The 13,047-nt window shown below is 34.3% G+C and overlaps 2 protein-coding genes across 3 annotated transcripts in view; one reads left to right on the top strand and one right to left on the bottom strand.

Annotated features, from left to right (window-relative positions):
• The window catches only part of LOC150103221 (solute carrier family 66 member 2), a 456,400-nt gene that overhangs the window by 19,693 nt on the left and 423,660 nt on the right, over positions 1-13,047 (bottom strand). The gene's annotated exons all lie outside the window — the stretch shown is intronic.
• The window catches only part of Dhod (dihydroorotate dehydrogenase 2), a 173,569-nt gene that overhangs the window by 120,970 nt on the left and 39,552 nt on the right, over positions 1-13,047 (top strand). The window contains exon 8 of one of the 2 annotated variants that reach the window (XR_016548788.1): positions 2,248-2,412. Coding sequence is in view for 1 of the 2 variants with exons in the window: in XM_090397708.1 (XP_090253834.1) it covers positions 2,248-2,302 (55 nt within the window). In the remaining variant the exon portion in view is untranslated. Of the gene's footprint in view, positions 1-2,247; positions 2,770-13,047 lie in introns of those variants that run through there. The other variant, XM_090397708.1, reaches the window with a different exon arrangement.

Here is a 13,047-nt window from a genome sequence, read left to right as displayed (position 1 = left end):
TATAATCAAGAAGACTCAAGCAGCTAAAGGAGTAACAAAAATCACATCTGAGAAACAAAGATGTGCCATCCATGAAAAAATGGAGAGATTGCTTTTAGTTTGGACAAAAGAAAGGGAAATGAAAAGAGATGTAACTAGTATGACTATCATTCAAGAGAAGGCTAGAGAAATTTTTGAAGAACTGAAGAAACAAACTCCACATTCATCACATGAGGAGATAGAATTCAAGGCTACCACTGGATGGTTTGCAAAGTTTAGAAGGAGATCTGGCATTAAACATGTGGTAATGCACGGTGAGTCTGCTAGTGCAGAAAAAGAAGATGAGAAGTTCTGTCTCAAATTTCAAGAATTCATTAAAAAAGGATATTGTCCACAACAAATTTTCAATTGTGATGAAACTGGTTTATTTGGAAGTGCATGCCAAACTGTACCTACATCACAAAAGATGAGAAAAATATTCCTTGAACATAAACCCATGAAAGACCGATTGACGTGATATCTCAGAGTGATAGACTTCTTGTCTATCACTTTGAGAACCCTAGCGCATTCAACAAAAATTCCATAATTAAAGAAAGCTGCCAGTGATGTGGAGATCAAATGAAAGGGCATGGGTCACGCAGGTTCTTTTCAAAGAATGGCTGTTTAAAGTTTGTGCCCCAAGCATCAAGGATTACCTTCAGACCAATGAGTTGCTATTGGACTATGCAACAGGACACCCGAAAGACCTTGAAGACTGTCCCTCGCTGAAAGTTCAGTTTCTGCCTCCAAATACCACTTCATTGATTCAGCCAGTCGATCAGGGGGTTATTGCAGGTTTCAAGAAATTGTACACTTGTGTGCTGTTTCGAAATTTTTCTTTCCAAAACGTTTTTAACGATGACATTAAAAATGTTTTGGAAAGAAAAATTTTATATTCTTGAAGCTATCCGGCTCATTCAAAAGGCATGGTCAGAAGTCACTCAACGACAGTTGAATTCTGCTTGGCGAAAGCTGTGTCCATCCTGCATTCAGGCAGACGGAGATGATATCCCTGGAATTGGAGGTGAATGAAGATGACATTGAAGAGCTCATAATGGAACATGAAAATGATCTTACGACAGAACTCCAAGAACTCTTGAATCAAGAACACCAAGAAACTCAGCGAGATGTGTTTTCTTCTGAAAAAGAGGATCAGTGCCGATGCATCTGCTATTTAAGATCTTTTGAAGAAGTGGGAGGATGTCAGAACAACGGTCTTAGAATGCCACCCAAACCAGGTTGAGGTCAATAGGCTTGAGGGTCTCTACAATGATAATGCTATTAATCACTTCCAAAAAATCCTGAAGAAGAGAGAAAAGCAATTGACATTGAACAGATTCTTTAACACCCCCACAAACGGAAAAAAATGCAGGACTGTGTATGTATGTATTATTATTATAAATAAACATAGTAAGAAATTATACAATTTATTTATTTTTTTGGATCTTCAGAACGAATTAATCAAATTCCCATAAAAATCTATGATTGGTTAACAAACATTTTCTTTGAATGGATTATGTTCATTAACTGATCATCCTCTGTATATAATTTATTTGTATCTAAGTTTCTTAACCACCCATTTGTCTATATGAATGAAATATATCAACCATTTTATGCTTTATATCGATGTTGTTTCAATTTCAATGGATACTTCACATCCATGACCAGTATTATGGCTAAATCTTAAAATTGAAATAGTTACTATTTTAATTTTATATTATGCTTAATAGAATGCAACGGTTTTGAGACAAATATAGAAGCGATTATAGTTAAGGAAACTAAATTTAGTTTTAGTATGTTAGGAAAACATTTTGCAGACTTCATAAAATGGACTCAAGTGCCCATATGTCCTCATGAGTTATCAGCTGCTGCAGATTGTTGTCATTATATTAGCCGGCCTGGTTGGCCGAGTGGTTAGTGTATCCGCTCTCTTGCCAAAAGGTTGCGGGTTCAAATCCCACCGTGGGCATGGATGTTTGTCTGTGAAAATACTAGTGGTGGTCGCCGATAGAGATGGAGAGTTGTAAAGTAAATACCTTCCCTCGATGAGTCTTTGGACTCCCTGGAGGTGTTATGTAATAATAATATGAACCTGATTAATCTCCATTATGATTTTCTGATAGCACACTTTAAGTAGGAAAACTCATTAAAGTATTTGAGTTATGGAATGAATTATTAAGAAGTTTACAAAATAATCAATTGTGTGTAATAATTTTTTTTTTTCTTTAGAGCTGATGGATTTACTTGTGTCCAGGAAGCAGTTGGTGCTGATCACAAAAATTGAATGAATCGATCAAAAAAGAACATGGAAGAATATTTGTACAGATTTTACGTGATACCATCCAACATGCTCAAAATCAACAGAGCTTTAAATGAAGCAATCACTAAGTCAAAGTAAATCTTATCTTTTGCTTAACTATCCACCCGTCCTGTAATTTCATTCTTGTGTTTGAGAGAAGTATGCATTCACTTGGTTTAATTCTGCAATAGTAGAATAATTTTTTTTTTAATTTAAACATTTTTATTGCTTAATAACTTTGCAGTGTTTTAATCATAAAAATAAATTGTTTCTACTAAGAATAAACTTTAATTTTGTACAGCTATACTTTTGACTTTCACTGTAGCAAACTCTGGGACCAAAGGAATAGTAAGTTTATTATAGTGAATGTCCTTTAACATAGCTTTATTACTATGTATGTCTTTGGCCTAAGACTTTTGATAGTTTGTTGTATCAATGTGATGTTTGCTATGGTGTGAGTTGACTGTATTGCCCTTAATTGTTATAGGATTCAGTTAAGTCAGTATACTTATTTAATGATAGGTTTGTGTACATAGTGTACAGCTTATTTCTCTGCTACAGATTGATAAAACTATCATATTGTTAAGATATTTATATTAAGAATAATTGTTGATAATATTGAAATCCATATACCATTGGAAGAGAAATCTTCTGTCATCAGGAATATGTGAAAATTGTATTTTCACATCAAAATAAATGGATTTTGATATGTATGACTTTCTGCTTTACTGAGTTTATCGCTGTATATGATCAGCAGTTGCGTCGTGTGCTCACTTCGTGTGGCTTATGCAACATATGCTACAAACACATCAACAACTGACCATATTATTGCATTTTTATCGATGTATGAAAGTTTTAAGAGTGCATATCATCATCAGTTGGTGTTTTTGTGTGTGTGTGAAATGTGAACTAATGTGTTTAGGATACCAATATAGGCAAGTTTTTAATATATAATTTTTGATAAATAATTTATTACTTTTCTCCCCATACTTACAATGGGGAAACAGTGTTGATGATCTACTGAATGTCCAGTTGCAATTAATTGTAACCAAATCTGCATAGAGTGGAGAACAATGTGCTTGTTTTAAGATATATCAGAAAAAAATAATGATGGAGAATACTATATTTGGTTGGTATATTTGAATTACTTAAAGGTGTAAATATAATAGTAAATTTGGAAGAGGAGAACGAGGCTTTCCTCCTTTGACTACTATCTGAAAAACTCTGGCAGAAAACTGGACATTCAGTAGATCGTCAACACTGTTTCCCATTGTAAGTCATCATCATCATGCATATCAAGGATTTAGGCCTAGCATGGCCTATTCCGGCCTTAGAAGTCATCGTTTAAGAGGACGTCCTGGTTTTCTTTTTCCTAATGGCTTGTATTTTAAGGCTTGTTTTGGTAATCTTTCTGTTTTCATTCTTTGAACGTGTTCCATCCATTTATGTTTATATTTTTTATTTTTTTTCTATTACTGGTTCTTGGTTTAATTCTTTCATAATTTCTTCTGTGATCAAATAGGGTATACTTTGCAGTTTTTTTTTTTCTCATAAACTTCATTTCTGCTGTTATTAATCTTTGTTTGTCTTTTTGTTTTATTGTCCAGATTTCGCTTCCATACATTAAGACTGGTAGGGCTAATGTGTTGTTTGGTTTAAATATTTTGCAATTCTTATGTTTATATCTTTTTCATTTTCATATGTGATCATACATCCTAGGTAGTTAAATGAATTCACCTGTTCTAAGATCTTGTTATCTATTACTATTTTAGTTCTTGCTGGATCTTGTCCTTTAAAGGCCATAGTTTTTGATTTTTCTGTTGATATTATCATACCATAATCTTTGGCTATCTCATTTAGATCTAAAATAGCTTTCTGTAAGTTATCTTCAGAATTTGTAATTATTATTTGGTTGTTGGCAAAAAGGAGTGTTTAATTTCTTGATGTAAATTTTTATTTCATTTAAGTAGATATTAAAAAGAGTTACTGAGAGGGGACATCCCTGTCAGACCCCTTGGTTTATCTCTCTCGTGATTTAATCTTATTTGTATTTGATTATTTTCATATATACTTAATAGCCTTTAGGGTATTATTTATTTTTTTTGTTTGGTATTTGGTAAGTATGGGTAGAAAAGTTATAAATTATTTATAAAAAAATATATATTAAAAACTTGTCTATGTTGGTGTTCTAAACATTTGTTCACATTTCGACTGGGGACAATTTCTGGGTGATATTGTCTCAGTGCACATCCTGTCTCGCTTTCTGGGTGGCTTAAAACCACTGGAATGCTAAAAATTTAACCCACTGCACCATCTGTATGTTTGTTCAGAGGGGCTCAAAGGTGTCTGTATTTGTGACTGCACACCTGGGCTATTAATGCAAACGTGATGCAATGTTTACACATCAAAAAGTGTCCTCTTCATGAAGCATTAGTGTATATTGTAGGAAACAGTTAGGGGAGTCTTTAACATGAATAACTGCAAATATTCAGTGTTATTGCTATTCCATGAGTGTGCACCACCCACCTAGCTCACCCTGAATATATGCCCCTAACGATCAGATATTGTGTAGTGAGTTTGTAAGTTTCTACTGATCATGCTATAATTTAATTGACATTTTAAATGAAAGAAATTTGTAATATTGTTTTAATGAGATGTGTTAATCAGTTTACATTATAAAATATCAGAGCTTTTTTCCTATATATATATATTTAGCTAATATTTTTTATTACTATGCCAATATCAATCTTAGTTTAATTTTCACCTTCCAGGTAAACTTCGATACATGTGCTTATTTCCTGTATATATCAAAGGTTCAAACCCAATGGGAAAAATTCTAATTCATCCATGATGTTTTTGAAACATTTGTCAGAAGACTTAATTTAGGCATTTAAAGTATATATTGATATAATTGAAAAGAAAGTAAGCTAAAAACGTTTATATATATAATATTAAATAGATGGGCTACTTTCTACAGTAAATCAATTACGTTTTCTAGGATTTGACAAACTAACATGCTTCTTTCCACATTTGGATCTAAATCCATAATTTGTTGTTTAACAATTTTCAAATTTCTAAACATCTGCTCAAGTTCCTTTGTGACACACCCCTTTTATTCGATCACAATTTCTCATTGTAGGAAAGCCATTTCTTCATTCTATAAAGATCTGTGCCAGGTGAGTGGCTGTGAATGCAAATCGAATTCTCTTACACTGGAGAATCAACATCTCCAAAGCCCAGATCCTTTCCAATGGCACTAATTTCTTCAATAACAACATCAATTCAATTTCAAAGTCACAAAATCATTTTCTGTTTACTGCACAGGTAGATATTTCCATGCTGATCTCATTTTACTAGCTCTAGCTTCTTTCCATGACTCAAACATTCACATGTGACCACAGTACTTGAATTATTTAATAAGTAAATATTTCATCCTAAGTATCTTAGGACATCGTCAGTACAGTAATTTCAAACAATACTAGGAATAACATACAGTTAAGGTGCATGCTTACAATGGAATTCCACTATGCATGCAGTAGTGTGATATAGAATTAAATTAAAATGAAATAACATACATAAATTTATTTTACACAATTAAGCAGATGACAATTTCCCAAACTTTAGGGATAGTAAGAACGTCATTACAGTTTAAATTGGGTCTGTAACATAGTGCTTCAGCACTTTCTTTATATAAGAAATATAAAGTTTTTCCACTGGATCCTATAGTTTGGGTTTTCAACTCTATTTGTGCGGTTTGTTGAGACGGATATGATCTTGATGTTCAGAGATCCGTTTATTAATGGATCTCATTGTCTGTCCATAGTAAGACATCTTACAAGAACATGGAATTTCGTAAACGTCAGGTAGCATCAAAGGTGAGTGTGTTTTTAGGAGAAGGTAGCAAATTATAGATCTATAATTTGCTGGTTTGTAGGTAGCAGCAAGTTTGTATTTCATAATTTTTTACATATGGTATGGGAATCCTACTGGCTTGTTTTTGTCTAGGTTGATGTGTTGGGAAGTGGCTGATGATTTTTTTAGTTGTTTTTGGATTGTATCCATTTAGCATGGCTGTATTTTTGATGATTTCCAGTTGGTTTAAAGATTGATTTAATGATGCCATATTTTTGAAATGGATGGTGAGCAGATGAATTGTGAATCTTACCTGAAAACATTGACTTACTTGAGGAAATACCACTGTTGTCTGAAATGCCAATTCATATGACCGTAAAATGAATTTATTACTTCGAGATCAAAATACATACACTCAATTTGCTTATGATCCTACAAAAAAGACAGCTCAAGAAACTAAACACGTTACTAGATGAAACTACTTCTTTAGATCAAGAAACCTTAAAAAAACTCAGAACGTACCATGCTAGGCCTCCTAGAATATATGGTTTACCTAAACTTCACAAGAACAATGTTCCACTCAGACCCGTTGTGGATTCTATTAGCACCCCGACTTACAAATTATAAAGATTTTCATCTAACCTTCTCCATCCTCTCATAGACTACTCAGCCTCTTCAATTAAAAATTCCACAGAGTTTTACACAAAAATAAAAGACATTCAACTGTCAGAAATGGACATGCTAATTAGCTTCGACATTGTCCCCCACAAAGAAACAATAGACTTAACTCAGAAATTTCCATCACATATTGTTGAATTATTCAAATTTGTTATTACATCTGGATACTTCACATGGAAAGAGGAAGGAACAGCAATGGGCTCTCCTTTATCACCTTTTTCTGGAATACCTTGAAGAAAAAATTTTCACATTTGAACCTAAACCAAAAATTTGGCTACGATATGTTGATGACGTATTTGCTGTTTAGAGTCACCACTCTGAACAAGAACTATACCTGTTTCTAGATAAGATCAACATTCTTCATCCTCGCATCAAATTCACATTAGAAAAAGAATCTTCACAGGGCATCTCCATTCTGGATTTACACATCCAATGAAAAGAAGATGGTTTTATCTCCACTTCTTTTTATTGTAAGTTAACGTTTTTGGACCGTTACATTCACAATTCATCTGCTCATCATCCATCTCAAAAATATGGCATCATTAAATCATTAGTAGCCAAAGCACGCAGATTTTGCTCCTCCGAAGAATCTTTAAACCAAGAATTGGAAATTATGAAGAAATACAAACTTGCTGCTACCTACAAACCAATCAACCAGATCTATAATTTGCTACCTTCTCCTAAAAACACACTCACCTTTGATGCTACCTGGCATTTACGAAGTTCCATGTTCCTGTAAGATGTTTTACTATGGACAAGGAGATCTATTAATAAACAGATCTCTGAACATCAAGACCTTATCCATCTTATCAAACCGCACTAATCTGGCTTCACACAACATGGAGTTGAAAACCCAAACCATAGGATCCAGTGGGGGGAAAACCAAACTTCTACATAAATGTTCATATAAAGAAAGTGCTTCAGCACTTTCTTTATATAAACATCATAGACCCAATTTAAACTGTAATGACATTCTTACTATCCCTAAAGTTTGGGAAATTGTCATCCTTAATTGTGTAAAATAAATTTATGTATGTTATTTTATTTAAATTCTATAGCATGCTACTGCACGCATATTGGGATTCCATTGTAACATGCACCCTAACTGTATGTTATTCCTAGTATTGTTTGAAACTGTACTGACAATGTCTTAAGATACTTAGGGTAAATATTTCAAGTACTGTGGTCACGTGTGTATGTTTAAGTTATGAATACTCCACAGGTTTCACTATATAATAGAAATATTTTCAATAGCTTGCTTAATGTTAAAATTTGGTCGTTGAAATTATGCCCTGGTCAATTGGCTTTAGCAAAAAACGTGGTATTTGGAGGTAAAAATATGACTTTTATATTTTCACACAGCTCATTCATTGCAGTAGGATGGCCAGGGGCCTTCCCCAGAACTAAGAGGGCTTTAAACGTAAGTTTATATTGCTTTCAGTATTTTGACTGCTGGACAAAAAATAACTCTTAAACCAATCTTCAAACAAAGCTTGCTTGACCAATGACTTTCTGTTTGCCTGCCAAATTACAAGCAGCGATGTTTTGTTGCAACTTCTTTGGATTTAGTGAATAGTAAATAAGCATAGGTTTCAATTTGAAATCACCTTCAGCATTTCCTCCCAAGAGAATAGTTAAGCAGTCTTTGGAGACTTTGTAACCAAGTTAAGTCTTCATTTTTAGCAAAGAAAGTTCTAGACAGCATTTTCTTCCAATAAAGGCCAGTTTTATCAACATTAAAAATTTAGCAGTCATTAATTATTTATTAAACCTCCATCTGGCAGAAAATATTGCGAATGATCACAACAGGCTAAGTGGTTTTACCATTATATTGTTGGTACCAATTAGAATTTGTTTTTCATTGCAATCTTTCAGCCAAGTTATTAAAATATTCTCCATTTTAACCAAAACAGGACTCGTTCCTAGTGGACTGCCTACTAGAAAATGTCGATGCAACTTTACCTTGTTTTGTGTGTGTTCCTTAGATGTGAACACAATTAGTCATACTGAAAATTAGTCCTCAACAAGGCCTAGCACTATGCGATACTTACCTTGCTTTGTCAATTTTCATATCCAAAGCAACGACTTTGTTTCTTTTAATCAGATTTCACTGGCATATCACTTTTCCTTTTGGGCATGGTAAACTTTTACAGAATATTATTATTAGCATTCAGCCAGAGCGGGAGGTGCACACAACGTTCATCTAACTGTGTCTTAAAATGATTAATTGTGTCTACATTCACAACACACATGAACCACTCTCCATGCAAAGAATCTGCTTCTCATACCTTCTTTATAGTTTCCAGCGATGGCCTCTTGTTCTACCCCCCCCCCTCTCCCATTTTGTGAAAAATCTCTTCCATGTCAATCTGATAAAAACCCCTGACTAGCTTATACATCTCAATCATATCCACCCTCTTCCTCCTATTCACAAGGCTTTGCAATTTACATTCTCAGTCTGTCCTCATACTCCACATTTCTAAGAATTTGTTAATTTTCTCTGGATCCTTTCCAACATATCCTCATCACCATGAAAGTCTAGTGACCATATCTGTGCACAATAATTCATATGAGGCTTGATCCAGGCATTATACAATGGCATCATAACCTCTCTATTTCAGGGTCCTCTGCATCATTGCCATCATCCGATGTGATGTCTTCACAACTTGTGCAATGTAGCCCCTGAATTGCAGGTCCTTGTCCACTCCCAGATATCTCATTTCCATCTGTGCACAATAATTCATATGAGGCTTGATCCAGGCCTTATACAATGGCATCATAACCTCTCTATTTCTGCATGTCAGGGTCCTCTGCATCATTGCCATCATCCGATGTGATGTCTTCACAACTTGTGCAATGTAGCCCCTGAATTGCAGGTCCTTGTCCACTCCCAGATATCTCATTTCCATCTGTGCACAATAATTCATATGAGGCTTGATCCAGGCCTTATACAATGGCATCATAACCTCTCTATTTCTGCATGTCAGGGTCCTCTGCATTATTGCCATCATCCGATGTGATGTCTTCACAACTTGTGCAATGTAGCCCCTGAATTGCAGGTCCTTGTCCACTCCCAGATATCTCATTTCCATCTGTGCACAATAATTCATATGAGGCTTGATCCAGGCCTTATACAATGGCATCATAACCTCTCTATTTCTGCATGTCAGGGTCCTCTGCATTATTGCCATCATCCGATGTGATGTCTTCACAACTTGTGCAATGTAGCCCCTGAATTGCAGGTCCTTGTCCACTCCCAGATATCTCATTTCCATCTGTGCACAATAATTCATATGAGGCTTGATCCAGGCCTTATACAATGGCATCATAACCTCTCTATTTCTGCATGTCAGGGTCCTCTGCATCATTGCCATCATCCGATGTGATGTCTTCACAACTTGTGCAATGTAGCCCCTGAATTACGAAGCCCCTTATTCATCCCAAGCCACTGGTTGGTTGTGATTTCTCCACCACACCTGCCCCTTGCCCAATCACCTTTATCACCAGATATATCTGCTCAGTCTCAACCCCCCCCCCCCCCGTCTTGTGTTCCCATTCTCTCTTTTTCTCTCACACTACCATCATTTTCACACCACTCTCCTGATCTTTCACTTCATCTGGCTGGAAGACTGCAATCAAATATTAATTATTACTTAGCATGAAGACACTGCTTTGACATGGTTACCGAAGTGAAACTGTAATTATGGCAGCATAATGGCACAGCAGAAGCATAATCTGGACGACAGTTTTCCGTTTCAAAATTTGTTGCACTAACTGGAATTTTCGAGGCACATATAAAATTGGTATAAATGTTTGTGACCATGTGAACTGAAACTTGCATTGATTGAAAACTCATATATCGAGGTTTACTTGTACTTCATAAACATCCATATCACAATAGGATTTGAACCTGCAGCTGGAAAACAGATGGCCATTAATATTTCTGCAGTGTGTACTCTATTTAACACAGTATGTACTTCTCTTGAAGTGTGTACTGCATTAAAAAAATTTTCTTGAAGTTTTTATGGCCTACTATTTTGTAAATAGGAATCTATAAACTTGTGGTTAGCTATGTCTAGTAATGGATGTAACTTATTACAAGTCTGCTTTAGCAACGGCCAGATTTCTGGTATAATTTTGGAATAGTGAATGAACTCCATATACCAGTGTTTGTATTACAAAATTGGAGTCTTGTTTATAATGCTGGAAACAAGTAGCTATTTTACATCTTATCTTCTAATCTTCAGAATCAAGCTCATTCTGAAGATTAGATGGTTATGCTAACTTTACTAGATTTTTGTATAAATGACTATAAACGGAACTGCTAGTACATGATTTGAAAATAGACTAAACTTTTCTTATTATTTTAATTTTGAAACACTGCTATATATTAAAATAAAAATTATAGTAAATCTCTACTCTCATTCACCTTTGCTTGCCAGAAGTTCAAAATGCTTATGCCTTTTCCCAAGAATTTTAAAGAGGCAAGAATCAATTCGTGTTGATTGCTTACTTTGGTAGTTGAGTGGACAAAGTCTTTACTTTGCCAACAGAAAAGGCTGCAGATTCAAATCCAAATTGGCACAGATATTTATAATTCTTTTTAGTTTTGAAAAAAATTGTATGGTATATATATATATATCTTTACAAAGGTTAATTTTAGAGTGCTGTATCTGTTTTCATGCTCATAAGTTGGCATTTATATTATTTCTAAGCCTCTATCCCATCACAAGGTCTTTTCATTTACATGCAACTTGTATTGTTACTACACATTTAATAGAGATGTGTGTTAGACATAGTACAATATTTTAAATAATGACTTCACCCATGTAAGAGAAAACTAAATAGAATTTATTATTCCTGTATATTTTGCTCATCATGAGCTTCGTTCAGGAAGAAGTGGTTACAACACTTAAATTATGAAAACAAGTCATGCGCATACTATCCCGTGTCTCAGTGTACAAGTAGATTATAGTTTAAAAAATATATATATATAAACAATCAACTACACTTGGTTCAATTAAGATTAGGAAATAGGTGATAAATTTTTAACTTACTGTAGTGCAGCATTTTGGTTTGGTTCCACTGAACTGTGTCTAGTGTCGATGGCATGAAAAGCAAGGGCTCAACTTTCTGATTCTAGAAATCTTATATAATCTTGATGTTCTTGGATTCTAGTTGTAGCAAAGATGACAAGAACAGGATAGAGGTGATAATCTCTCTCTGAGAGGGGGGGGGGCGATGATAATTATCAATTATTTGCTGTATCCATTAAGTAATAGAGTAAGTTTTATTTTATTTAATTCTTCTAAGAGACTCAGAAGAACAAATTGTGTGTGCTCAGTGCAAGACTTGATAATGCAGGAAGCAATCCTTTACAGGCAGATATATCCACATGTTTTCACAAAAAAGTAGGTATTATCAAAAGCCTTTTGCACCGAGCATGTACAATTTGTTCTTCTGAGTCTTTTCTATTAGAAGAGTTAAATAAAATAAAATTTAGTATATTACTGAATGCATACAGTGAAACCTCAATACAAAAAATAATTGATAATTATCATTCCCCTCCCAGATTACAACTGATATTAAAAGGATCCACATACCTTACCTTAAAGGAATTTCTGAACAAATAGCAAGTGTCTTTGCAGATATAATCTGTATACCACCTTCAAACCAGCCCAGAAGTTGTCATCTTTCTTACTAACTATCAAAGATATTATTACCTCTGTCCCTGCATTAATTGCTTATAATTTTTATTTTTTACAACTATACTTACTTTGTAACTCTGATAATGTTTCGTCCTCCTACTTGTACATCTGTGACTGAGACATGTGATAGTATGCACATGCTACATGACTTGTTCTTGTTTTCATAATTTAAATGTTGTAGCCACTTCTTGAATGCTCATGATGAGCAAAAAGTTCTATTTAGTTTTCTCTTACATGTGAAGCTGTTATTTAAAATATTGTACTATAATATGTATTGTAACCTCACTTTAAATTCTTTAATGTCAAAATATTTGTTTGACTTCGAGTAGAAGTGGTCGAGTGCGATTCATTTCAAGGTACTGAATTTGAATATGAGCTTTAAATTGCTCCATCACCTCCAGTTTTCAGGAATGAAAATGATGTGTTGATACACTAACAGTTTAAAAAAGCCTTCCTTGTTAGTAATCTGCTTATTGCCATGCCATACAAGAA

The sequence above is a fragment of the Typopeltis vanoorti genome, chromosome 9 (assembly GCF_054136105.1).
Source record: "Typopeltis vanoorti isolate ZY-2024b chromosome 9, IOZ_Tvanoo_1.0, whole genome shotgun sequence".
NCBI lineage: Eukaryota > Metazoa > Arthropoda > Arachnida > Uropygi > Thelyphonidae > Typopeltis > Typopeltis vanoorti.
The sequence above is the reverse complement of the archived record's forward strand: the minus strand, read 5'-3'. Positions and strand labels throughout refer to the sequence as shown.